This window comes from Tursiops truncatus, chromosome 6 (genome assembly GCF_011762595.2).
Source record: "Tursiops truncatus isolate mTurTru1 chromosome 6, mTurTru1.mat.Y, whole genome shotgun sequence".
NCBI lineage: Eukaryota > Metazoa > Chordata > Mammalia > Artiodactyla > Delphinidae > Tursiops > Tursiops truncatus.
In genome coordinates this window covers 96,525,187-96,552,896 of record NC_047039.1, presented here as the reverse complement: position 1 = coordinate 96,552,896, position 27,710 = coordinate 96,525,187, and the positions used below count along the sequence as shown (strand labels likewise).

General features: G+C 45.1%; 1 protein-coding gene and 1 long non-coding RNA gene across 3 annotated transcripts in view; one reads left to right on the top strand and one right to left on the bottom strand.

Moving 5' to 3' along the window:
* LOC109551952 (uncharacterized) overlaps window positions 1-27,710 on the bottom strand; it is a 188,975-nt gene that overhangs the window by 81,942 nt on the left and 79,323 nt on the right. The window lies entirely within an intron of this gene.
* TNFSF8 (TNF superfamily member 8) lies at window positions 62-27,710 on the top strand. Its single transcript, XM_004325708.4, has 4 exons — window positions 62-514; window positions 10,418-10,460; window positions 22,289-22,360; window positions 23,831-27,710. The coding sequence occupies exons 1-4, from the start codon at window positions 320-322 to the stop codon at window positions 24,223-24,225; spliced, it is 705 nt and encodes a 234-aa protein (XP_004325756.1). The 5' UTR covers window positions 62-319; the 3' UTR covers window positions 24,226-27,710.

Here is a 27,710-nt window from a genome sequence, read left to right as displayed (position 1 = left end):
CACACGCGTACACATCAGAGTAGGGAAACCGTCATTTTCCTACTCACCCTCTGATATCAGCCACCTTCTCTGTAGCTACAGTTTCTCTTCACTCACATTAATCCCTGGCGATGAAAAATGAACCTCTCCCCCACCCGCGCTGCTGCCTTTCGCCTCCCGCCCCCAGAGAAGCATTTCTTCATGAGGCAGACGGTGAAGGTTTTTTTCCAAGTCACATGATCCGGGATGCAGGGGGAGAATCCTTCTTGGAACAGAGACGGGCCCAGAACCAAATCAGATGAGGAGAGATAAGGTGTGATGTGGGGAAGACTATATAAGAATGGACGCAGGGCTGCAGCGAGCACTCAACCCACTGGCCCCTTCTCAAGACACAGCCATGCATGTGCCCGCAGGCTCCGTCACCAGCCACTTGGGAACCACTAGCCGCAGTTATTTCTATTTCACCACGGCCTCACTGGCTCTGTGTCTCGTCTTTGCTGTGGCAACCATTATGGTGCTGGTAGTTCAGAAGACGGTAAGTGGACTTCTCTTCTTTGCCTTTCCTTTCTGATTTATGTTCAGTTTTCTCCAGAGAGAGACTTGGAAATAAACTTAAAAAAGAACCTATATCACGCAGAGAAAGGGAGCAAAGAAATGGGAACTTAACTCTCTCAAATAGTTTGGCTTTTGGAGAGAAAATTTTGTTGAGCCATCATCTCCAAACTTTCCAGGCTCCCAGGAGCCAAAAGAAGGGAGAGGAGCTCTTAGCCTTGAGAAATTAATAGTTAAATGTTGCTGAGCCAGAGCAACATTCCTATCAAGGAAGGAAGTGATAAGGAAACTTGGTAACACATTTGTACAACTTGGTGTCACGTCTTCAATGCCTTCAGACCAGATTCCAAGGTTCTCTATTCTCTGTCTAAATGTTCCTGAGACTTCGGAGGCCTCATCCAATGCTAAGAGCTTTTTTTAACCTGGAGCTAAGTTTCAGAGGCCAAAGTCTATAAGGGAAAGAGGCAAGAGAGAAGACCAGGGCTTCTTAGAGCTTGGGCATTTCAGCGTTAAAGCTCACAAGACAGACTGAAAGCTTCCTCCTGAGCCACTGCTTTGAAGAGCTTAGCTCTTCCACAAAAACATAAAGCACAGAGGCAGAACCTACAGATGTTTTTCACATCTGTTCCCTTGAGACTGCTCAGAATTCTAAAACTACAAGCAATTACGGGTACACACTGTGAGGCCAAAGGGTCTCAGGAAATTCACCTTTTTTTGAAGTAAATGGTGAGATTTATTGTGAAACCAGAAGAGATGAAGGAGGAAGCTTCTTTATATTTTAGGAAATTGGTGTTTACAGAGAATCCACCAGCATGTATTTTATAGAAAATACTGTACTGATAGGATATATTGCTCATGAATTTTTTTAATGAAATAATTTTGATAGTTTATGAACTGTACCCCCCACCAACCTGCCAGAGTAAGTACATTTCTATTATTCCTTCAAAGCTCCCATTTTGTATGGTATTATAATCCTGCAGAATTTGTTCTGGTTTCCTTCAGTTGTCTTAGGCTGAACGCTCTTTAACTTATTCATTGCTAAAAAGAACAGGGCTTTAACAGGCTTTGGTATCTGTTTCTCAAGTGTCATCAAGCTTGGAAATTTAAATGAAACTTTGAGGCTCATATCTCCACAAAAGTGAAAGAAAACAGAATTGCTAGCATTTGAGATTTAGATTGTAGAATTTATGAAGGTCATCATTTAATGGGCTCATCTACATCTACTAGGAATAATACTCTTGAAAACATTCTAGGACACTTTTTTTTTTTTCTGTAGAGGCTCTATAATTTCTATAATTCTAATCTGAAGTAAACCAGAGGTGTAACATTTTATAGCAACAGCCAAAGCAAAGAAATTAAAGTGGTCTTTGAAAAGTTCTGTAGTTAAAGGTTGCAGCTAGAACTGCTATGAGACAGAGAGAGAGAAAAGGAAGGAAGGAAGGAAGGAAGGAAGGAAGGAAGGAAGGAAGGAAGGAAGGAAGGAAGGAAGAAAGGAAGGAAGGAAGGAAGGAAGGAAGGAAGGAAGGAAAAGAGAAAGAGATGATGGGGGTATAAGGTGTGGTGGTAACATATAAAGCTAGAGAGAGCTCCAGAATGGTCCTTATTCAAATCCAACCTTTGTATGAACTGATTCTTTCCATGAAGGAACGAGAGTGGATCTTTCTCCCTCATTTTTGTAAATGTGGAAAATGAGGAACTGAAAGGGGACAGGGCTTGACCTAAGTCGTCCTGAGAAAGTGGTAAAGACTGCTTGATTATTTAATCAGGACACCATTCCCTTTGATGATACAGCCAGCCACAGAAGCACTAAGAAACTCTGTTCCTGCTCTTCTCTTGGGAGCGCTATCTTCTTGGCATCCATCTCCTTGACTTAGCCTCACGTTGGGATATGAAAAGATTCACTTCAAAGTCTGATTGTTGGCTTTGGTGTACTGTGATTTCTTAGCCCGAGAAATGTCAGTTACTTGCGTAAAAGAACTGCGACATTAAAAGTGAAGTGTTTTACACATACCATTTCCGATAATTTGTTCAGATATTAACTGTTAGAAGAGCTAAGAAGAGAGAGTTATCCCCTTGAGCCTGAGTTATCAGGAAAGGCTTCCTACAGGAGGAGGGAATGCAGGCTGGCTTTAGGACAGGTACAAATGACAGTGAAGAGACAAATGAAGAGACTCTAACAGGACTTCTGATAAAGAAGTCAAGGGGAGATAACCAAGGACCTTAAACTCATATCCCAATTATTAACAATGGAATGGATTGGTGGCCACATAGCACTCTGCTGTGAGGGTGGATCGGGGCAGGGGTGAGAACCATGAGAATGGTTCTGTTGGCCTAAGAGGTCACAGCTCTAAATGAAAAGGCACATGCACAGACAAAATTTAAAACACGCTTAACTCATAATATATAATAAGCGATGGAAGGTAGGCACATAGGGCTACCATGAGACCACAAGTTAAGGAGACAGAACATTTTCCCAGGCAGAGCTAAGAAAAACTTCACTGGAGATTGACATTTCAGTTTGGCTTGAGAAATGTGCACAGTTTCAAATGGGTGAAGGGAGATTAGAGGAGAGAGCTTCCCTGGCCAGTGGAACAGTGTGAGAAAAGTGATGGAGAAGAAAAGTGAAAGGCATGTAGGAAAATCAGCAAAGATCGCCTTGAGATTTGGCTTGAAGACCAAATAACTCCAAGGCCAAATTCCTTGGCAGAGGCAGAGAAAGAATTAGGTTTCAACCTCAAATACTTGTTGAGCATCTGCTGTGTACAGGACATTGTTCTAAGTAATGGGTACAGAGCCTTGATCAAAGCCAACAAAATCCCTGCTTTCCTGTTACTTATGGAACTTATTGCCTACTGATGTCTTAAGTCTCTGTGGTGGCTGTATTTTATTTACCTTTAAACTATTATATTTATTTAAAATGTTCTATTCTTGTGGTTTAAGAAAAGTAAATAGTAAACAAGGGAAAAAAAGAAAAATAGAAATCTCTCACACTCTCCCCACCCAACCAGCAATCCCTCTTCCCTGAGATAATGACCATTAACAGATTCTTCCATGTCCTTCCAAAAATCTTTGCTTCTACAAATATATAGTATACACAGGTCATTATAGTAAACTCATAAATTTGCACCTTGCTTTATTGACTTGACAGTATATCTTGGAGATCCTTCCATGCCAGTACATGGAAGTCCATCTCATTCTTTTGAAGAGTCACATAGCATTTTATTGTACTTCATATTTCACCGTGCCTAGTGAAGGACACTCAGGTTTTCCTCTAGAAGTTTTGCCCACTGTGCACATCTGCAAGTATATCTGTGGGACAAATTCCTAGTGGTGGTAATATAATGTGTTTTTCATTTCTATAAATTATGTAAATCAGCTTCCAAAGAGATTGTACCAATATACTACTCTTGAGGAAGCAAAAGTCCTACCAACAAAGAGACAGATCTTCATGAGAAAGACAGAAAATGGATTTCTTACTGAGTAAGCACAACAGAGTACCTGCATATGTGTCAGGATGAAATTTCACACAATTCATACAGCAAAGAATGAAAAACAACAAAAAAAGAAAAATAATAAAATTTCTCATATCTCCTCCAGAGACAAAGGGTTATATATAGATTTATATAGGCTACAAGGTTGACACCAAAAGTGTTTACAGTTCAAGTGGCTCTGAGGTCTTCAATCTTAGAGACATCTCTGTTACAAACCAGGAGCCTGGACTTATCCAACCCCTAGAGAGATCCATTTACAGTCCACACGGTTAGCAAGGGCTCATTATGTCCTCTAGAAAGAAGAGAAAGCAGCTGCCTTCTTTCCCTTTATCAGCAAAGAAAATTCCTTTTTAAAAAAATTTATCCTTACAATACCACTCTACTTCCCCACCAAGAGTGGAGTATAGGGGTAGTGACCGGTGGTCATGGTGGTAAGGTTTTCTGGTTTGCTTTTTAGCCCAATAAAATATAGGGGAGAATTGAAATGCCCTGTGATTCTTCTCTCTACCCATGTTACTCTCTCCAATGCATTCAATTTATCAATCCAAAAAAGGCCACTGAAAATCTTCTCCAGGGAAAGCCCTATGCTGGGCTGTGAGGGAAGGACCCAAGTGGGTAAGGCAGGACCCTTTTCTCCGAGAATCTCTAAGTTGGAGAAATGAGGCCCAAACACTCAAGAGACTGAATTTGGGGCAGAATGGCACTGAATGCCATACCAGAGGAGAGGAAGACAATTTCTGCTTGGGATGAGGGAAGGCTTTGCAGAAGAGCTTAGAAGGGAAGCTGAGCCTCCTCCAAGAATTAAAAGGATCATGTCTTATGCCCAAAGTTTTATTTTGAAAAACTTTAAACCTACAGAAAAATGGAATGGTAAACACCCATATAACCTTTCACCTAAATTCACTGTGTTAATATTTTGCCGTATTTCTGCTCTTTCTATATATGTGAAAGTAAGTTTCAGATAGTGTGACCTTTCACCTGCATGTGTTTCAGCACCCATTTCCTACTTACTGCAGTGCCATTATCATAGCCAAGAGAGTTAATGTTAATTTGGCAACATCACCTTATTATAATATGTAGTCCATATTTTAATTTCCTCCACTTGGTCAAAAATGTCTTCTACAGCTGTTGTGCCTTGTTTTGTTTGTTGACCCAGAATCCACTCTCAGGTTATCTGTTCCAATCTAGAATGTTACTATTTAAAAGGTGGTCCTGGGAGCTTGTTAGAAATGCCAAGCCCCATTCTAGACCTGCTTTTTAATAAGGTCCCTGGTGATCTATACACACGTTAAGTTTGAGAAGCACAGATCTAACAATCTCCTCTGCTCTTTGTTGCTTTTCACGGCATTGACTTTTTCAAAGGGTCAGTTCTGTTGTAGAATAGCTTACGATTTGGAACTGTCTTAGTGTTTACTCATGATTATATTCAGATGAAACATTTTTGGCAAGAACAGTACACAGGCGATGTTATATACTTCTTACTGCAGCAGAGCTAGAGGCATATATGTCAGGTTGCCCCATCATTGGCAATAATGTTTAGTCCCTTGATTCAGGCGGAGACCACTGGCTATCTCTTTAGTAGAACACTTTGTTCTTTCTTATTAATAAGTCATCTATGGGGTAGTACTTTGAAGACATACCAATATCCTTCACTTCACATTTTTGGCATTCTTTGATGATGACCCTCATCTGAGTCAGCTAATGTACTGAGGGTTGAAGAATGATAATTGCCTAATTCTATCATTCTTTGTGCATTTATTAGCTGACATTCTTCAATGGAGAAGAGCTCTCCATTGGAAGGATGGTGGCAGGTGGAGATGGTGCCGGGCATTCCAGGTGAGGCAACAGTGAGGAGACGCACAGCCTGGGAGAAGGCGAGCCCAAGTGTGAGGACAGGAGTTGCAGGGCCAGAACAGAGGTCAGTCCAGACTGCACGGGGGAGCAGCAGGACTTAGAGCTAGGTGGCAAGAAGCATTGATAGAGGAAGATGAGAGGATAGGAAGCCACCCTATCAACAGACTAGGAAGATTTCCTACACCCATGCATGAGCTCAGCTCTGCACTCAGCCTCCAGAAGCCATTCCCCATTCCTCGGGGAAGGAAGGCCTCAGTATCCTGATTGCCTGTTGAGTAACGTCTTTTTTTTTTTGTTTTGTTTTTTAATTTTTTTAACATCTTTATTGGAGTATAATTGCTTTACAATGGTGTGTTAGTTTCTGCTTTATAACAAAGTGAATCAGTCATACATAAACATATGTTCCCATATGTCTTCCCTGTTGCGTCTCCCTCCCTCCCACCCTCCCTATCCCACCCCTCCAGGCTGAGTAACGTCTTTAAGCCCTTGTTTTTCAAAGTGTGGACCCTGGCCCAGCAGCACAAGAATCATCTGGAAGCTCATTAGAAATGCAAAACCTAAGGGCCCATCTCACACCTACAGAATCAGAATTAGCATTTTAACTAGATTCCCCAGGGGGAGAAGCACTGCTTTAAGCCACTGTATTCCAATGACCACTTTCACTAACATTACCAAAACAAAGGCTGTCAAGGAAAATTTTCTATGACCTCCAACCACTTTCTCATGGAGTCTCAGGAGAATTTCCTGCGCCAGCTTCATCCTGCCCTACCCTAGAGAGGCAACGTGGCTTGGCATTGAAGAGCATTGCCTTCCAAGTCAACACGCCAGAGTTTGAACACTTTCCTTGCTATTCACCATCTATGGGACCTTCTATAATCATTAAGTCACTTCTCTAAGTCTTAGTCAATCACTAACTCTTGGGGTAAAGATCAAATAAGATAATGCATGTAAAGCATATAGCCCCCAAGGATTAAGCACCCTCATTGAGTGCTTAATCACGTTCACTGGAAAATAAGAGAGGCATTCCTGGCAAAGGTCTCCATGGCCCACCTTACAAGATGGGAGGCCACCTGGCATATTCCAAATATTAGTTCCTTTTGGCCACTTTCCATCAGAGAGGGTATCTTTTTTCAAAGTAAATTTGAGAGCTGACTCCCCTGCTTTTCAGCCCAGATAAAATATAGGGGTGAACTGAAATGCCCTGTGATACTTTGCTCTGCAAAAAAGAAATAAGACTTTCAAGGTATCGAGGCAAATTAAGCACCTCATTAGGAGTAACCGAAATAACTACAGTTTTCAAGAACTTGCTAACACTCTATGTATAATATCTTATTATGTCCACAACAACCCAGCAGAGGGAAGCATTATTAGCCCTGTAATCACAGTGATGAAAGGAAATGGGAAAACAGACTCCTAGGCAGGGAAGATGATCGGAACAGGCCATTCCACCTGGAAACAAACAAGTTAAATGTGACAGCTCCTCCCTCCACACACAGAAACATTGTTGAGGATCCCCATTAGACACACAGATTCTGGGGGAAAAAGAGAGAGAGAGAAGTACACTTAATGAAATGTACCTGGTTGGTAACCTCGGAGATGAAGTTTCCTGAGCTACTCAATGGAGCCGAGAATGCCAACTTGGGAGGGTCCATTTGCTTGTGTCTATGTCTAGCCTATGTACTGTTTACCACAAAGCCAAGTTGCTAAGCAAGGTAGTTCACATTTCCCCAGCCAAGACCCGGATCCCCAGGCTAGGTATGGGAAAGAATTCTAAGACTGGGAGGTACCTCACTAAAGAGGAATAGATAGATGAACAGCACTGAGCATAGCACAGAAAGGGTCCTCAGCAAAATTTAAGTCGTCATCTCTTCATACCCTACTTCTGCACCTCCAAAAACAAGGACTACTAAGGGCCGGGGGGCCGGGGAAGAATGAGCTTTGCTATCCTTGGCTTCTGAAGACAGCATCTCTCCTGGGGCATAGAGCCAGGGAAAGAGCACTGGAGAATTTCAGTCTGGGATCTGGGATTCCACTGACTCATGAGTGTCTCAGTCTCCTTGCCTGTGAAACTTAGCTTGATGGACTAAAGGATGTCTTGGTTCCCCACTGGCCCTGATTCTCTGATCTCATCTACCATGGGTAGCCAAGGGAAGCTATGGAGACCTGTCCTCATCCCAGGAGCTCTTCAAGATAGGAATAGTCACACTTCTGTCTTGGATGTCATGGGTCCTGGGTGAAGGTTCAAGCAAAAGGATTCTTTCCTGTACTATGAAGCTTTGTTTCTGACATCCTCCTGTCTGAAGCTAGAAAACCAGAAAGCCCTCAAATGGCAGAGACTCCCCCTGTACCCCCAACCCCCCATGTAAATTAGATCTCCTTCCAGATATTATCTCTTACAACCTTTCTACTCAAATTGTGTCCTGTGGGCCAGGAGCACCGATGTCACCTGGGAGCTTGTCAGAAATAGACTCTCAGGCTCCACCCACACGTGCTGAATCAGCACTTGCATTTTAATGAGCTCCCCAAGTGATTCATACACATGCTAAAGTTCAAGACGTTCTATTTTGAAAAACTCTGCCTCTCTCCTGGCAGCTCTTGCCGCAACTTGCGATTCTAATTAGATATTTACTTGTATATCTTAAATGACTGCTTTAATGATCGAGCCATAAAATCCACAGGATGTCTTCCAATGACTAACTTAGAGCCTGGCACATACCAGGTGCCCAATTCAACATGTGCTGAATGTATGATTCTCTGGTATTTCCCAACTGCCAGTGGCCGCTGCGATGGCTCCGCGGGGACTGCCGCTCTGGCAGTCTCTCACTGTCCCTGGACATGTTCCTGGGCAGCCAATTAATTCAACGGTCTTAGCACCACATTTAAACGTAGATGTTCTTCTTCACGTATTTGCACATCACTCTAATCGACGGACATGCCTGGCAGTAAACTAGGTGTTTATTATAAATTATGAAATGCTGTTTGTTGTCTCACAGAGGCAACCGGGAGGGGAATTTTGTGACATCAGGTTCTCCTTTGAACTACATGTGCAACTGAGAGACCACAAGTGTACAGCATTGTTAATTAGGTTAAGAGCTTTCAACTAAAGCAACAAAATCATAGGCTGTTAGAGCAGGGAGGAAAGGACCTTCCGAGCCAAGTTCACTTCTTCTCCCTGATAAGCTGAAGCTCCCAAATCTATACTGACTTCCATCTCCACATCAGTGCTCTGCCGGGGCTCTGCCTCAGGAGCCTCCCTCGGACCCACTGCCACACATCTGGGCTGGAGCAGAGAGTCACTGATCAGGAGAGCTGGCAATGGAAGGCAAAGGACAGAGCCCCTAGAGCGACGGTAGAATAAAGAGAGGACTCCAGATGGTCCTAGGTGTTCATACAGGACACTAAGAAAATAAGGTGTGGGAAGCTGCACACTTCTTGCTCCGTTAGAAGTTGGGAAGTTGTTTTCATCCTTGTAAATGCTCACATGCCTCTAGGTCTTTATTAATATTTCAATCCAATGCACTATAGGAGATCCTGACCAGGAGAGGTCAAAAGATAAATAAGACACTTCATTCCTTATTGGCAGGACAACAGAGGGGTGTCTCTAATGGCTGAGGTGGGGAGAAATTGGGGGGAGACCGGGGAGGAAGCTAGTCTCTGAAGAACTAGGGGTGAAGAACTATGCCCACCTGCTTCTGTTGCTCAGAGCACCTGAGTAAGACCTCCTTTCATCCCCTCCACTCCCCAGCCTGGAGGCCCTCCTTCAGAAGACAATCCGCTATCAGAGTATCTGCTATCAACCTCTTACTTAACTATGTAAATATTTATGCATATATTTACGCTTATTATAGAATAACATAAAACATGTGACTATTAAATAATATACATTTATGCTTTTTATGTTATATATTTATAAGTATTTAGATGTTATAGTCAAATATAAACTTGTAATAAATCCATGAGAGCAGGGACCCAATTTAATTATTTTTGGTATCTTCGCAATGCTTGGCACGTAAACGTTCTATTAATTCAGTATTTCCAACCACAGGAAAAATAGAAATGTACCTTCCTAGGTATGTTTACAACATACTTTCACTGTTTGCTGAATCAAACATAGAAAAAAAAAAACCCACATATATTTATATAATACACTTGTTTGCTCTTATGTTAATCAAAGTAGGAAAAAATAACACATGTGGTGGTGAAAACAAAAAGCTCTGGACTGAAAGTTGAGTTGCAGATTCTAGTCCCTGAACTGCCATAAACTTTACCTCTCGGCCCCCCGTTCCTCACATGTGAAATGAGGACAGCAATCCTCCAGTTGTGTTTCTGATAAGCAGGTTGTAAAGCAAATGGATGAGAAAGCCCACTGTAAACTAAGTCAGTGAATGAATTTTTTTTAAATCTAAGAGTCAGATGGAACATGAATTCTAAATTGCATAATACTTTGAGGACAACCAAAATGGAAAAGAAAAAGAATAGCTGTTTCAATCTGATGACATTCTCATGCTGCTTTTTTTTTTTTCCTCTTTCTTCTCTTCCAGGACTCCATTCCCAACCCGCCGGGCAAATTCCACCTTAAAGGAGGTAAGACTTTGGAATTGGGAATAAGTGTGCAGGGACGCATCCATATCACATCACAGATGGTTACCAACCAGAAACATCACGATAGTGTCCAACAGGAGAGTGGGCGGAGGGGGGCCGTCAGGGCAGAGCTGATGCTTCTCCATTCATCCGAGCAGCCTCTGAGCTGCACTCACCTCCCCACAAGTTCTCCCACCAGCCCTCAACTCTCCCACTAGTGAAAACTGTACCTCTGGCATAGGCTGTCACACGGACACAGAGAGGAACACGAGGCAGCGTTGTGTTAAGAGCTTAAAATCTGGAGTCAGGCAATGTGGGTATGAATCTAGGCTCTACACCCCACCTGAGAAACTCAGGTCCTCATCTGTGAAATAGGACTAATCAGACCCACCTCATGAAGGTATTGGAGAAGCTGTCAGATCTCTTCCAGATATTGCTTGGCACGGTGACCAACACATAGTAATCATTAAATAACTGGTAACAGACAAAATGCATAATGAAGCTGAGGGCTTGTGAAACAGACCTCCCCACCCCTCATATTTCCTATCACTGAAGTCACTAATTAATGCATTGTCTCTACTAGCCCCAGACTGGTGATATGCAGAGTTAGGTTAACATGGAAAATGAAAAACTTTGGGATCATCTGATGAATGTTTTCATTGCACAGAAGAGGAAAACTAAGACCAAGTGAAGGGTCTTGTTCAGAGTCATATGAAGTCAAACCTAGAACCCAGATGTCCTCATCTCTAATCCAGTGTTCTTTCAACCCAAAATCTTTAGCCCCATCTCAGTCCTGTAACCCTCAGAACCTAGCTAGCAACTGGATCACCAGACAGCTCAGAGAAAAAAAAGTAAAAGAGAAAGAGTGGGTCATTATAGGCACCTGGATAGAGACACCCGGTCATGCTTGGGGCCAGAGGACGTAAGTGTCTGGACACAGCTTCTCACAGCAGCAGCCACCACACTTGGAGTTTCCTTCAGGACACCCGTAGTCATGCTTCTCCTGCTATTTGTCATCCAGAGACTTAGAAAGTAAGGGCAAAATCCCCTAAAAGGAGCAGCATTCTGGATCTTTCAAGGCAGACTAGTAAATACAGCTTTGTCAACAATAGCTTAACTTTGGCTGGAATTACTTAGCATGTGACCTCAGTTCCCACAATGCCTCTGTAGACAGTCACATTGAGGTAAAAAGGAGATGGCATAATGCAGAGGTAAGCAAATTTTTTCTGTAAAGGGCCAGAGAGTAAACATTCTAGGCTTTGCAGGCCATAAGAGTCCCTGTGGCGAGTCCGCTCCACTGCCGTGGTGCAGAAGCAGCAAATGAGCAGGCATGGCTGCGGGCCCACAAGACTTCATGCGCAGAATGAGGCGGTGGTCCGGATCTCACCCACAGACCAGGGTGTGCTGCCCCCCATCATGGAAACAGTACCGGCTTTGGATTCAGAACACGGAAGCTTGCAAGAAACCAAACACACTGAGTAAATGTCATTTTCCCTTCCCCAGTCCCACTGTTCCACATCCATCCAGATTTTCCAAGTTTTGACGAGAACTTCATTTTTCAAGACGGGGAGATGATCTTTAGGGAGAACATGACCCCAGTGACAAGGACAATTTTGATCAGGCAACACGACCTCAGCCATTCTGGGTCTCAGTTTCTGCACTTCCATCGTAGGTCACCAACTACAGAGGTTCTAACCTGATCCCCCTTTTCCCATGGCCAACTATGCTTTCCTCTGAGAGCACCTCCTTTTCCACAGTTTTTTTTTATTTTTGGCTGTGTTGGGTCTTCGTTGCTGCACGTGGGCTTCCTCTAGTTGCGGCGAGCAGGGTCTACTCTTCGTTGTGGTGCGCAGGCTTCTCATTGCGGTGGCTTCTCTTGTTGAGGAGGATGGGCTCTAGGCATGCAGGCTTCAGTAGTTGTGGCACGTGGGCTCAGTAGTTGTGGCTCACAGGCTCTAGAGCACAGGCTCAGTAGTTGTGGCGCATGGGCTTAGTTGCTCCGCGGCATGTGGGATCTTCCCGGACCAGGGCTTGAACCCGTGTCCCCTGCACTAGCAGGCGGATTCTTAATCACTGAGCCACCAGGGAAGTCCTCTACAGTTTTCTGGTATTAAAATGTCCTTTCTTTTACAACATGAAGCTGATATAGATGGGAATTAAGTTGGTTTGCTTTTAGTCAGAGTTATTTTGTTTGTTTGAATGGTCACAAGGCAAAATAATAAGCTGCCCATTGTATACTGGTAACTGAATTTACATTTTGGAGTAATTATTTTGGTCCATAAAATTCAAAGTTTTGGAAGCTGTGGACTAGATCAGTTACCAGATCGCTTCTTAAATGGGCCATCACTGTAGATATCAGAACACAAACTAATCCAAAACTGACTGCAGTTTACAATTCAATGTTTCTGCAACCACGTAGAAAATGCTAATAATTCTCACCAGGGCCATGAAACTTTCGTTAAAGACCTTCCCACACCTCCCCTGGATTTATATTAGCCTCCAACCTGTAAGCAAACAACACGGGGATTAATAGTCCCATTTTGCAGATAATGAGCTGAGGCCCAGGGAATCAAGGTGACTTGCCCAAGGTCATCTAGGGAGTGGATGGCAGAGCACGGATCAGAATCCAGGGCTCCTCTCTAGCCCCCACATGACATGCTTCAGCCATAAAATGTCAGTGACCTACTGTGCGTGGTCCCTAGCTTTCTCCTGCTTTTAATGCAAGTTTCCACTTGTCTTAACTTGGCAAACTACAGACACAGTAGCAGGGTGAGGTGGAAAGAACACTACCTTGGAGCAACGCCTGGGCTCCAGAACTGACCTTCACACCAGCAGGCTGTGCTTCTCTGGGCAAGTCTTTCCTCCTCTTTGGGTCTCGTCTATAACATAACAACAATGTACTGAATGAACTGGAAGGGCCCTTCCAACTTTGATGCTTTATGATACTCCAATCTTTCATTCATTATGGAAATATAGAGAAGTCTAAAAAGATTATTCCTAATAGCCTTGAGGAAGTCTGCATACACAGCCTTCTCCCCCAACAAACCCCTCTTAAACAGGCAGAAACAGCAAACTCCCTTTTGAAAAGCCATTGCAAGACATTCCAGGCAGAGAGGCATCGTCCCCCAGAAACTCCAGGGAGGAAGCCCCAGGGGTCAGCATGTGGTTTGTCACGGGGCTGGAGAAGAGCAGAAGCCAGACGCTTCCCAGGGAGACCTCTGCCACCAACTGATGGAAACTGCCCACCATCAGCAGGAAGCCAGCAGCAGCCCAGAGGCTGGAAAACAGGGCCATGTCCGTACACTAAAGTAATGTAACACAGGATGACACTTAGCTGCAGGGAAACCACCGAAAGCCAAGCCTTTTTTTGTAATGAAAAGATGTCTGAGTCTCAACACAAGCTTCCCGCTCCCAACCAGGAGACTTGTCACTGGCAGACTGCTACCTCACACACACTCCATCGTGCCTAGGACTCAGTGGCCCATGCGGGGGCCCAGCCGGGACTAAGGGTAGGAAGGGCAATGGGAGGAGAACATTTTCCCACACGCTTCTCCTCTTCTCTGGCAAATGCAGCCATGAAGGACTCCTGCACAGAGATACTACGAGGGTGAAATGGGACAGCAGATACGACCCTTGTCTGCCACATGGTCGAGCATGAGTCCTCTGGACACAACAAGAGTCCAGGCGGGCTGGGCGAGGGAGGCTTGTACTGCTTCTCGTCACTTCTTGTTCCAGTCTCCTGCCTCCACAGCGTTTTGACTCTCACCTATGCTCGTGTATGTGCCTTACTTCCCCAAACCCTGGAACACAGCCCCCATGCCTGAGGTCCCCAGAGTTCCAGAAGCACCCGCAGCTGTGTGTAGCAAAGCTGACAGTAGCATTTAGGGTACGTGGAGAAGGCGGCGGGGCAGTGCCTTCCATCATGGAGGATGAGGCAGACTTGAGTTGCAGACCCCTCTGTGCTCGTGAGGCTTCTGCGCCCCAGCCACCAGGGCCTTCTGGAGGGACTGCACTGCTCCCTGGGGTTCAGCCCTGTGGCCATGCTCTCCTTCTTCCCATTTTCACCACGCCTTCACTTCCCCTCACAAACTCTGCAGAAACTCAAATTCTACTGCTTTTACTGCAAAATAATTTTGGTCACCTTGGTCTCAGCCCCAGGCCTTCCTAACTTCCCAACAACAAAATATCAATTCTTAGCTGTACTGGAGGAATTCTGTAGACAACCTGTAAGTCAGTTTTTCTCTTATTCCCTTACTAGGTATGTGTGAGGATCTGGTGAAGTGAAAATAATAAACACTGATGGGTCACTCACTCCGTGCCACGCACTGAGCTGAGTGCTTCGTGATTCACGCGTACAGTCTCACAACAAGTCCGGGGGATAATCAGTAGCCCCTTATTATTTATAAGTAGGGAAACTAGAGCACAGAGAGGTTTACCGACTTGACTTGCCTAAGACTGCACAGCTAGCATGGAGTGGGGAGACCTCAGAAGGCAGGCTGACCGCCTTGGAGCCCTTTTGCCGAACCACGATTGTATGGTCAGATGCTGAGTACAACACAACTGTGCTTCCTTCCGGTGCCCCTACCAGTCCTCCAAGGCTAGGAATCCTTCCAAGGCTCTCTGCCACTTCCTGAGCACCTGCTCCTGCAGCTGTCTTTCTTCTTGGCACTGAAGTATGCTCTCTGCTGTCGAGCTTTGAGACAGACAGGGCCACTAGCACAACCACACACGTGGGTTTGCACAAGAGGTGAGGTGGTAGGGGGCATGAAGGGCCCACGGCAGGGGATCTAGAGGCCAAATTCAAGCCCCAGGAGTCATGAGACCTGGGATGATTCCTTCCTCCCCACAGCCTGCCAGTTAGAAGAGTTTGTCTTTCCTGTGAATGTCACATGGCCCCTAATATCCCAAGGTTCCCTGGAGGCCCTGAGGAAGTGGGAACAGTGGACAGACCACATGAAGTGGTCCTGTACCCCTTCTTGCATTCCCCACCCTCAGCCTGAATTCAGTCTCCAGCTGGGGATGAGGTACAAAAGGCAGAGAATTGGGTTGAACTTCGGAATACCTAGACTCCAGTCCTATGACTTGAACTCCCAGGGACTGGAGTTTCCTGTTTTTGAAAATATCAGGCATGAGGTGGGCAAGCCAGCTGTCCTGACCTAGCATGGATTTTGCTCTGAATATAACATTCCAGGAATCAAATATCTTAGGATTCTTTGACCATGTCACCATTCTAACAATTTGTAATTTGTGCATGGCTTGGCAAGCTACCTTTCTCCCCGTTTCCCCGCTAAAAAGAAAATGTGAGCATTAAAAGAGATCAAGTAAGTTAGCTCTCTAGTTGTAACCAGTGAACCCACCCCCAGGGAAATGATACAAGCTGCCCATCGAAGGCAGTGAAACTAAACCAAGGAGCTAGCTACTCACCAATGCCTCGCTAGCCCTGGTGTCACACACCTGGGATCTGGATGGCTGCAGCCGCACCAGGATGCTGCCCTGGCAGCAGAAGAGGCAGGTAGAGAAGCAGCAGCCTCCTCCCCTAGAAAGACTGAAAAACAGCAGAGACCTCACTTCCAACAGGTGGACTGATCTGGATCTAGATTGCCCAGTCTACAAGTTGTTGTAGTTTATTTTTCCACAGTAAGTGGGGATACCCCTGCTCATGGGGTAACTGCTTTTCAGATAGTCACAGGCCTCAAAGAGCTTATTGGCTTCGCCATTCACTTTAAACCCATTCACTTAAAGCCCACTCTTAACCTGTCTTTTGGGTTTTTTTTTGGCCTCACTGTGAGGCACACAGCATCTTAGTTCCCTGACCAGGGATCGAACCGGGGCCCACAGCAGTGAAAGCACAGAATCCTAACCACTGGACCGCCAGGGAATTCCCTTGGAGTCTTTTCAATCCTGACCTGTTGCAGTATGTAAGGTAAAACTATCTGACTTGATAGTTTTATCAAGCCTTGCCATGTGGCTAAAAAAAAAAAAAAAAAAAAAAAAAAGACCTCAAAATCCTAAGTAACCTTCAAGGGATTCAAATGAATTTCAGCTTGATCCCAATTTGTACTTACTGGTGGCTTTCTATGTGCTTAACGCTGAGCATGCCGTAATGGCTATTCCCCAAATGCTGTTTGTAAATCCAGGGTCACCTAGTTGTCCTTTGTTTAACAAATAGCGCATCCTGGAGTTTCTCTGTTACTAGCTGGCCTGGTGGCATTGAGAAAACAGCTGAAATGACCCTTAGGTTAAGGATTCATTTTGATTCTGAATTCGACTGATAGCGGACTCTCCCCTAGATGTCACTGTTGGGACTCTCCTAGATATTCCGCCAAAGGGAGGAACTAAGAAGCCAGGACATGGTAGACGCAGAGTCATGAGGATGATTCCTCTCTTTCTTGGAAGCATTAAAATATTTTCAGCAGATGGGAGGAGGATTATTCACACTTCCCTGGGAGCATCAGATGGCTTCAAACACTTATGTACATAACTGAGAAACTTCAATCCATCAGATAATGCCATGAGCTCTGGTTTAATGAGCATTTCATCAGCCAGATCACTTCATCAGCTAAGCAGCACTGCTAAACTGTGCCACTGTAACAACTAGGGAAAGAGGAGTGGGGGAGGAAGGGGCTACCATGTGCTGTGCCGGCCACTTGATATCCATAATCTCATTGCATCTTTGCAACATCCATATACATTTGGGTTGTTACCATCCCCACTTCACAGATGCAGTCATTGAGGGTCAGTAAGGGAAAGTGACAGGTCTGAAGTTAAAAGCCTTGACCAGAACCCAGGTGCTCTCTTTGAGATGCACTGTGTTTGTTTTGCCCTGGTATCAACCTGGAAGGTGCCTGGCACTCAGACCACATACTTTCTGGCTGGAATGATAAGTGTGGTTTGTCTTGCCCCCTTGGGCATTGCTGTATCTTAATGGAGCTCTGATTGCCCCTGACTTACAACTTGGCAGTGTTCAGCACACCCGCCTGAAGTCACCTGCTGCCATTCTCCCAGGAAGAGGGAGCCCAGAAGGCTCATTTGTGCTTGTTTTCCCAGCACCACCAGCTGTCTCATCAGTTTTCAGTCCAGCGTGTATGGTGGCCACAAACCCACTTCTTCCTACATTTAACCCTTCCTGCTACATGGAAAGACTGAAAAATGGGACTGAGCCCTGGACTAGGAGTCAGGAACTCTGTGCTCTGAACCCAGCTCTGCCACTAGCCTACGGTGGGGTCTTGAGCCAGACCTTCAGTCCCTCTGGGTTCAGTCTCCCCACTCATAAATCTAGGGTCTTGGTTAACTTGGCATCTAATGGTCCTCTTGGGTCTAATGTTTTGAGATCTCAAGGTGTGTTCCCATCTTCAGGTTGCCATTATTCTGACCTCTAGAACATGACCCTTTCAATCACCTTAGGCAACATCTCTCTCCCTATCTCTGTCTTACGTGCGCCTGTCCAGGATGGTTTCATTGGCACATATTTCTCCCCAGGCTTCCAAAAAAAAGCCCAAGAAAGTTCCATGATCCCCCTAGAGGAGGCCAAAGCTTGGGAGAACGCTTACAAATCTTGCCCATCTGAAGGCCTTGGTCCTCAGAATTATTCACAGAGTACTTGGGTTGTCCAAAAGATGGAATGCCCCACAGAAGCACAGAGTCCTGGGTTTTGGCCCTGCCTCTGTCACTGACTCATGGGGTGACCTAGGACAAGTCTGCTGGGTGGGGGGTAACATTGAGGAACACACGTGTTACATAGTTACCAAGCCTGGACCAGATGAGTTCTCAGGGAACTTCCATTTCTATGAGCCATGGAAACCGCTAACAGAACAAGGCTCTTCATAACTTCGATTGTCCCCAGACCTAAAATGCTCTGTTCTACTGATACAGCTACCTGGAAATCTTACTATGTGAAGACAGATTCCTAGCTGGGGTAGAGCAACATGCCTCAAAAGACAGACAGTTGGAGCTGGGACTGACTTTTGGTCCCCACAGCAAGCCTGGTGGTGTAAAGCTGGGTCTACACAGCCTGCTACAATCAGCTAGAAGGGCCCTTCTAGATCATCAGATTCATACTGCTCTTCATCTAGCTAGGGACATGACAGCCCAAAGAGGGACAATTCCTAGATTCTAACTCCCAGGCCACCTACTCTGCCATGATTTGCAGATTGTTCTCATTTCCCCACCCTAGTGTTTAATTCTTCAAACTAAACCCCTCGAGACAGCAAATCTGGTTGGGAAGTGAATGAAACGGGTGTGTTTTGCTCCCAATGTTCCCCAAATTCAAAATTCCAGGAATACTATAGGATTCCTGTCTCATAACCAAAAAAGAAAGTCAGAGCATGGATTCACAGGGTGATGAGAAGCCTCAAGCCACATGACTAATGACCCCTGAGACATTCATCTAGGTCTTGACAAGAGCCTCCCGACCCTCACATCAGTCCAACACAACTTTGAACAGCACTAACTGGTCAAATATTGGAGCTGCCAGCACTGTGACTTACAGTGTGAGTTGTGTGTCCTTAATGAATGTCTTCCCACTGCCTCATCTGAGAAATGGGAACAGGAGTGGTGTTAACCATTAGCTGAGTGCATCACCTCCTTAAACGTTCACGGAGCCTTCGTGTTTGGGCCCCAGAGAGCCGGCCCCCCTCAGCTCTGGCCCTCCTAACAGCCTCGGCAGCTGCGAAAGGCCACCAGTGTGCCCTCCCCTGGGCTCCTCTCCAAGTTCAGTGGCCCCATTCCACCAAGAGCTCCTCCGGTGTCCTGGTTTCCCAGCCCCTTCATTGAGCCGGCTCTAGCGATGTCATTCTTCAAGGGAGTTGCCTCTGTTTTCCCTCTCTCTTGAAACATCTAAAAGATTCTTAAAGAAAAACTAAGATACGCCATGGCATTTGACTTCAGGAAATGCAAATGCTTCAAAATAAGGTGTTTTTTTTTTTCCATCCTTGGGTTTCTCAGAATTACAACTGAGGTCAACCCAGCAAACATGCAAAGACCAAAGGGGAAATAAAAAAACAAGAACACGCATGTGTGAGAGTCAACCCAACCCCAGGCTTGTACTTCTACAGACACCCATTTACAGAAGCTCACCTGACAGATGCCACCACAAGTGACATGGTGTGAGGGGGTCTTCAGCCACGGAGTAGAGCCTGTTCCTGGTGCGATGTGCTGGCTTCCGCCAAGGGCTTGAATCTTAACCTCCCGTTTAATCTAACCTAACCTGCAGAACCAATGGTAGACTGAGGCCAGGTGCTATTCCAGCCCAGAAGGGAAAGCAGGCCAAGACTCTGCATTCATCCCACTCAAGCCTTGAGAGCTTAGCTGACACCCACAGAGGGGAGTAAGAGAGACACACTAGATGATCCAATTCAACATTTGCAGAGCAGCTTCTGAGCTGGCAGTGGGGATAGTTAAACAGCAGCCTCTGCCCTGAGGATTCACCATCTAACAGAGGAGGTAAATACCAAACAGACGGAGGGGTCAAAGAATACCAAACAGACGGAGGTAAACACCAACAGACGGAGGGGTTCCCAGAGGCTGTGCTTTACACAAGGAATAGCTTATCAGTGAAGAGGGGAATTCCAAGTGGAATGGAAAACCAACATGGTGTGTTTGGGGGCACCCCAAGGCCCCAACCTTCAGTAAAATGGTCAAAAATCCACTCAGGCATTAGAGTCAGATAGCCTGGGTTTGACTCTCCACTCCACCACTGACTAGCTGTGCGAATGTGAACTTTTTAAAGCCTCCGTTTCCTTATATACAAGAGAGAGGTCATTAGAGTACCTTTCTCGTGGGATGATTGTGAGAATTAAGTAAAATAATGCATGTAATGTGCTTGGCACAGTGCCAAGGAAACAGCCCTCAGTCAATGTGTATTAGCTATTATTATTATTATTATTATTACTAGCACTACTACTACTACTACTACTACTACTATTGGGACAAGTACAGGAGAGTACAGGGAAAGAGGGAAAGTGAGGGATGAGACCGCAGAATTCCATAGCGATTAGAACACAAGGGAAAATGAATGCCATGTGGAGGAGCTTGGCCCTGATCCTGCAGTCACAGTAGTGTCAGAAAGGGGTTCCAAGCAGAGAAGAGATGCAGCCAGACGTGCCTCTCTGTGATTCCTTTTGACTTGATGTTCCACGTACCAAAAAGAGAAGGCTGGGCCAGGGGGACTCCCTACCAGTAGTCAGAGCACATTTAAGGATGAACAGCCCTCGAGAGTTCCCTGGTGGCCTAGTGGTTAGGATTCCGGGCTTTCACTGCCATGACCCAGGTTCAATCTCTGGTCAGGGAACTGAGATCCCGAAAGCCGCACCTCATGGCCAAAAAAAAAAAAAAAGAATGGGCAGCTGTCATCGCCTCGCTGTTGTGAATGTGGCTGGACACACCCCGAGAGCGTGGGCTGCAGGCAGGACAAGAACGCTAGTTGGAGGATGCGTGAGAGATGGGATCAGAAGAACGGCAGCTGGCCTACCAGCCCTCCTCAGCTGAGACACCTTCGGACCAGAAGCTCTTCATGCCTTGAGGGAAGAAAAGGATGAAAACTGTCCCCTGCTTCTGCTGGGGGTGCCTCTAGCAGTGAGCTTGTTCAGACAGCAGAGGGGACTCCTCACTTAGCTTTCCACCACTCCAAGGACCCCACCCCGCTTTAAGGAAGGCCAGGAGGGACCTTCTCAGGTCTGGACAGAGAAGGCAATGGGGAGGATGGTGAGCCCAACATATGCTCTACTAGAAGATCCAGTGAACGAGCCTGCTAGGGTGTGGCCACTTCGACTGAATGGCTGCCTGGTCTCTGATGGATGGAATGAGCGATCATCTCTGGTGACACCGTCAAAAAGATGTCAGTGTCAGGTCTTAGATCTCCCAGTTTTACAGATTAGGGAAACCAAGACCCAAAGAGAAGAAAAGATTTGCCCAGAATAAGTTGAATTCATGAGTCTTTGAAGGAAATGTATAACTTGGTTCTTTGCATACGAAATAGTTACTATAATAAGAAGCTGAGCTGCCATCACCAGTGAATATATTTAAAATATTTTTATTTCTTAAATTCCACAATGGCATAAACATTGTCTCTTTTCCTTGCCAAGGACGCTCCAAATAGCAGGCTCCCTGCTTAGATCTCTTTGATCCTCTATCCTCTTAAAACTGAGCACCAAGATGTGTTTATCTCCTTTGTCTAGCAACATGGCCCTGAGGAAGAAACCTGATTCTCTGGAATCATATAGACATGGGGGTGGATCTAAGGGTTTCCACCAACTTGCATGACCTTGGAGCAGTGGCCAGCTCTCAACACTGTCCAGGATTAGCCTTTCAGGGTTATTCTGAGAATCAGATTAGCTGAAATATGTATATTTCAACTAGTGCACTCTTAAAGGAAGGGTGGCAATAATTACTCCCAGCCTTAGTGTTCTGACTACCACTGCCTGGCTGACTGACTGACGTAGGACAATGTACTTCATCTGTCTGGTCCACACGCTTTTTTCCACCTCTCAAAGGGACATAATAATACCTCTCTCATGGAGTTGTTGCAAAGATCAAGTGAGGTGGCGTACATAAAGCAACAAGAATGCAGCTGGTACATATAGGAACTCAGGCCCTGTCTGTTTCCTCCCCCCAACTTCCACAGTCTTTTGTAAAAGCCCAAGTGGGAGCAATCACGTTTTTAAAAACCTTCTAAGGTACTTGACAGCAAAATGAGAAATAAACAGGTTTCCTTTTGTCCCCCAAATGGAAACAGAATAGTCATCGTCTCCATCAAAGGGTCACGGAGAAAGATCTGGCAGCTCCAGTTCCCGGGGCAGAGAGAGGCATTTAACACAGGATCTCCTTATTTTTAGGGAATTGTTCAGAGGACATCTCATGTATCCTGGAAAGGGCTGCATTCAAGAAGTCATGGGCCTACCTCCAAGGTCAGTAACCGCATCCAGGAACCCAACCACATGAGGGCCACTTCCTGTGGCCTTTCTGAAATTTCTAAGCCAGAGGTCACAAGTAGAAGCCCACGGCCATATGTGACCTGCATGTGGATTTTGTTTAGCCTGCATGATATTTTTTTATAATTTGAATTTAAATGCTTTAGGGGGCGAAGGGAGGGCATTACTCTCGAAAGCTACAAGGTTCCCACTTCCTCAGCCTCATTCACTGTCTCAAGTTTGCGTCCCTGGCCTGTGAGGGCATTTGTACCTCACCTCACCACCCCTCGTTACTCATCCATCTAGGGGCTGCAGGCCAAGTGTGCAGTACTTTTCCTCAGGCACGGGAAGCAGGCTCCTAACCTCTGCCTCTATCAAGTTATTCATAAGGGAGCCACAAAATTGCCCTGTGCCCAGATTGACAGCTTAATGGCCATGTTGGCACAGGGTCTATTTGCATATTGCAGCATGCTTCGGGAGAGAGGCCCCTTATAGATGAAATAATAAGAGGCACTTACACTGGAAGAGATGAGGTACAGAGGAGATGGCTGAGATTCTCTGAAATAGCCATTCTGCTCATTTAAAAAAATTCAATTTTGCAGTCAGCTCAGTTCTCATTCTTCAGCTGAATTGCAACGAGGTTTAAAGGGAAGCAATTAAAATGAACACGCCAGCTTCCCAATTCTGAAAGACAACCTGACAAATCAGTGCCGATTTTCACTTGTTAAGACTCAGAGACTTGGCTTCCGATGCCAACTTGTCAGCTTAGAGGGTCTGCTAATTCTTTGCTTTTCTATAAAACCCAGCTGGGAAGAGGCCCTCAATGTGCACTTGAGGGGTCTACAAAATTATGTCTGTCTGGCCTTTTAAAGAGAGGAAGACATTTAAAAATTCAGACAATGTTAAGGGACGTATCTTAATGTGAAAGTTAACAAATTGAGATTCTCCTGGACCTCGTGATGCCTAAACTGTTTACTAATTGAACAAAGTTGAATGTTTTTTTCTCTGATACTTTGTGCAATGCCTACCAAATAGCAGTCCCCCATTGATCAAAGATTCCTTGATTGGTTGATTAAATGTCCATGATAGTCCAGAACTTATGGGGAATACAGTCCAGGAGCTAATAGTCTGAAAAGGGAAAAATAATAATTATAATAATTACAGAATGATACAATGATTAAATGGGAAACAGTTCCGTAGGAGGTAAAGGTCTAATACTGTGTGTGTTCTGACCCTCCAGCTTTATGCATTAGAGAAAAGGCAGGGGGTGGTTTTGTACCTGTACCTTGAATACTCAGTAATGCCTAGGAGTAACATGGAAGATATTCCAGGTGGTTGAACCAGCAGTCAATATTATAGAAAACACAGGACTTGAATGGGGAACCTTGAATAAAGACTTCAAATTTTCCAATCCGCATCTGAAATTTACCTAATAATTCTGAGGTTCTTTTGTCCTTCTCTTTCCAGTGTCAAAGCATATAAACAAAACCAAGTTGTCTTGGAACAAAGATGGCATTACCCATGGAGTCAGATATCAGGATGGGAATCTGGTGATCCAGTTCCCAGGTTGGTACTTCATCATTTGCCAACTGCAATTTCTTGTGAAATGCCCAGAACATTCTGTCGACCTGAAGCTGGAGCTTCTCATCAACAGAGATGTCAAAAAACAGACACTGGTGACAGTGTGTGAGTCTGGAGTGCAAACCAAAAACATATACCAGAACCTCTCTCAGTTCTTGCTGGAGCACCTCCAGGTCAACGCCACCATATCAGTCAAGGTGGATAAATTCCAGTATGTGGATACAAACACCTTTCCTCTTGAGAATGTGTTGTCCATCTTCTTATACAGTAGTTCAGACTGAACCATCCCTCCTGGCCTTCAGGAAGAAAGCAACTCTCTACCATACAGCACTTCATCCTTCCAGATACTTGGGGAAAAAAGAACACTTTAGGCCAAGACTGAAACCACAAAGGGAATTAAATAGTACACTTCTCCTTCTGTTTCCTGGGAAGATACAACTCTGGGTTAAAAAGAGAGTTTTGAGTGAAGTATCTTCCAGATAGAAGGCAGGGGCGCAATGTGGTGTGGTAGGCAAAGCCACACACGGGCATCAGAAGGGATGGGTTTAGGCCCAGCCCGATCACTAACTCACTGTATGACCTGAGCTAGTCCTTTCCCCTCCCTGGAACTCAGATTCCACGTCAGAAAAATCAAGGGGCTGAGTTTGAATCTCTCCAAAGCCTCTTCCATCCCAGAAGATCAGGCTCCCTCATCACAGACCTGTGAACTAAGATTCCAGGCAATGTTCTCGAAGCCCCCGACCAAAGGCAAGTTCCCCGCACTGGCAGAAAACCGATGGTACTAGCAGTATCTGGCTGCGTGTCACCCCAGCAGAGTCAGGATTTGGGCACAAGGTTCAGGGCACCTTGACAAATGGTGTGAACAGTAGGATCTAAAGTGTGTAAAACTGACCATCCGGAATCTAATGCCTTCTGGGTATTTGGAAAACCACCTGACCAGGCTTGACTCCATTGCAGTTAAGACTGACAATAAGTCACCAACAGACAGCTTTTGTTTCCTGTCAGGAAAGTGCTGTGAATTCGGCAAGCGCTCAGTCCAGGTGATCAGTCATTTGCTCAGAGAAGAGCTGCTGCCATCGCCCACATGTACTCTTTCCTGCTTCAGATACTCTCGGAGGGCTTTTAAGGCCCCACAGCATTGATGATAGACAGTGATGACTCTGAAAATGGTGAGAAGGACTTCTGAGCAGCGGCCACCTCCTCTCCTGACGTTAGGCACGACATTTCAACCCACATTTACATTTGTCCGTCTTCGAAGGAGCACCTTGTTTGTTTGAGGGAAGGACCACTGACTTGAAATATAAGCCCGTGAGGTTATGCTTCCGAAGGAAAAGGGACCCTTAACTGCTGTGCAAAAGAATGGAGCAAAATTTACATTTTTCTCAATTAGCAGGAGAGAGAAACGAGTAGGAACTCAGGAAAGTTTGTCAGAGAAAGACTAGAAATGATTTACAGAAAAAAAAAAAAAAACCAGCAGTGGTGGTACGGATGAGAGGGACTTGGGAGAACAAAAACGGCTAAGGGAAAGATTTAAGCAATTTGCTGAGCAGGGTGTTACGTCGACCCCTTCCTAGGTCTCCACTATGAAATATTCAGTAAAGTCTACATTTCTCTTTAACACTTTCTGTGAGTAGATTCTTTGGGAGGAGCGGGCACTGGAAGAAGTGTTGAATTCATCAAGCCAAGTGGTATGTGGTAAAAGCAGACAGGCTTTGAGGACCCGAAGCCACAGAATAAGGGGGCACCTGGCATTTATACCCTAACTCTGTAGGACAAATGAATCCTGCTTAAACCAACTCACGCGCTCTTGAAAAGATATCTGCAACCTAAGCATGTGTAACCTAAGCAAGTTTTCTACCGTCTTGTATTCTAACTTGAGAAAGTTTCCATTTTCGTTTTTCAGCAACCCTCCTCTGAGCAGAGGTACCTGACTGTCACCTCGTGAGGGGTTCCTAATCTCAGTCTCTGTCAAGCAATGCCCTGAAAGTCAACATCTGAAGACACAAGGGGGCACAGAATTTAAAGGAATCCAGCAGCACGACAAAAAAGTATAAGAGAATAATCATTAATAACCCAAGGTAGGGATAACCCACAGGGAGAGCACAGCCTAGGAAGTTTAAAATGAAATTCTGTCACTCCCCAAGGGTTACGCACCCCCTGGAAATGCTGTGCGCAAATGACACCATCTACACAAGTAAAACGAATCATTTTTCTAACTGGGAACCCAGGTTACCTGAAACATATGCCTCTTTGGTAAAAACTCATCTGGAGCTCACTGATTCTGCCCTCTCCCACCCCCAACACACACACACACACACACACACACACACACACACACACACACACACACACACACACACACACACACACACACACACACACACACACACACACACACACACACACACACACACACACACACACAGTTTACTCGTAGAACTTGGACAAGAGGGTGATGGGTGAGTTGATGAAAAATAATGAGTGTAAACGTATTTCTGCCTTTGGGAAAATTCATAGGGCTTTCTCTATACTTGGTGACTTTCTTCACCCCGTTTCTCCACCACACACCAATGTCTCCTGGGACTTCCCTGTCCAGTTCCTTCTCAGAATCCCGCTATCACACAAAGGTTGGCTCAGAGGAGGGCCCAGCACCTCCAGGAGGGTTGATATGAACAGGCACTAAAGCAAGGAAGTGCTGAGGGAAACTGGGCAGCATTCACCAAACAAGGGAGGCTTCCAGAATCCCTGGAATACCACCGATTGTCCTGGCACTGGGGGACAAAGCCCTTAAGTTAAGACGATACAGAAGTCAGTCAGTGTCATCTCTGGAAAGATGCTGAGAGATCAGCTGAGCCAGTGTTTGAACGGAAGCCCAATATGGGACAGAGACTAAAATCCTCGCATGTGGCTGGGACCTGAGTGGGGATTTGAGCCCAGACTCCTCATGCCATTACTCCCCAGCAGGCCATACTGGTCCCCACTGTAGCCTTCCTGTAACCCCTCAGATCACATCTTTCCAGCCCTGCACTGCAGTAGGCCCCAACCTTCAGGGATTCTTCTGTTTCTCCCTGCACCTCTCAAAACAATCTGGGATCATCAGGTGGTCTGTAGATTTTGTACATGGTCAAATCACAGAAAAATGTTAGGGTCCCACGATGTCAAAGTTGTCTCTCTCAGAAACTGAAGAAATATATGATAAGGACAATATTTTGCAATAAAAATATTAAAAGCTTGTCTTAATTTGAGGTTATGCATATATGTGTGTATGTATATATATGTATATATGTGTGGATAAGTAGGTATGTGTATATGCATGTACATATATGTATATTATATATACACATGTGTGTACATGTGTGTATATGCTTTCCCCTAATAATTGTTGTATAGGTCATCTGCTTAACCTGGGGTCCCGGGAAGAAACCTGATTCTTGCTCTGGACATTGCAAAATTTATATACTCTTGTATTTATTTTTAATTATGAAAAGAGCAGAAAGTAATATTTCTCCCATGCCTCATCAGTATATTTAATAACTATCAATATTTTGCTGTATTTGGTTCTGCTTCTTTTAAAAAATAAAATAATACAGAGAGAGCTGAAGTCTCACCCCTCCCACCATTTCCCTATGCCCTCCCCAGAGGTAACAACTACCTGGGAGTTTTCATGTCCCCTTCATTTACATAATTTCCTATTTCTTGTCCCATAAGAATATACAGTACAATTTTGTGTTTTTTAAATTTCCAATAAATATCATACTTTACCTAA

Bases quoted from the DNA above. Each gene is read 5' to 3' on its own strand.
- TNFSF8 (XM_004325708.4), top strand. From the start codon at position 320: ATGGACGCAGGGCTGCAGCGAGCACTCAACCCACTGGCCCCTTCTCAA. The intron at 515-10,417 runs GTAAGTGGACTT...CTTCTCTTCCAG, and splicing joins TGCTGGTAGTTCAGAAGACG to GACTCCATTCCCAACCCGCC. The intron at 10,461-22,288 runs GTAAGACTTTGG...CCTTATTTTTAG, and splicing joins CAAATTCCACCTTAAAGGAG to GGAATTGTTCAGAGGACATC.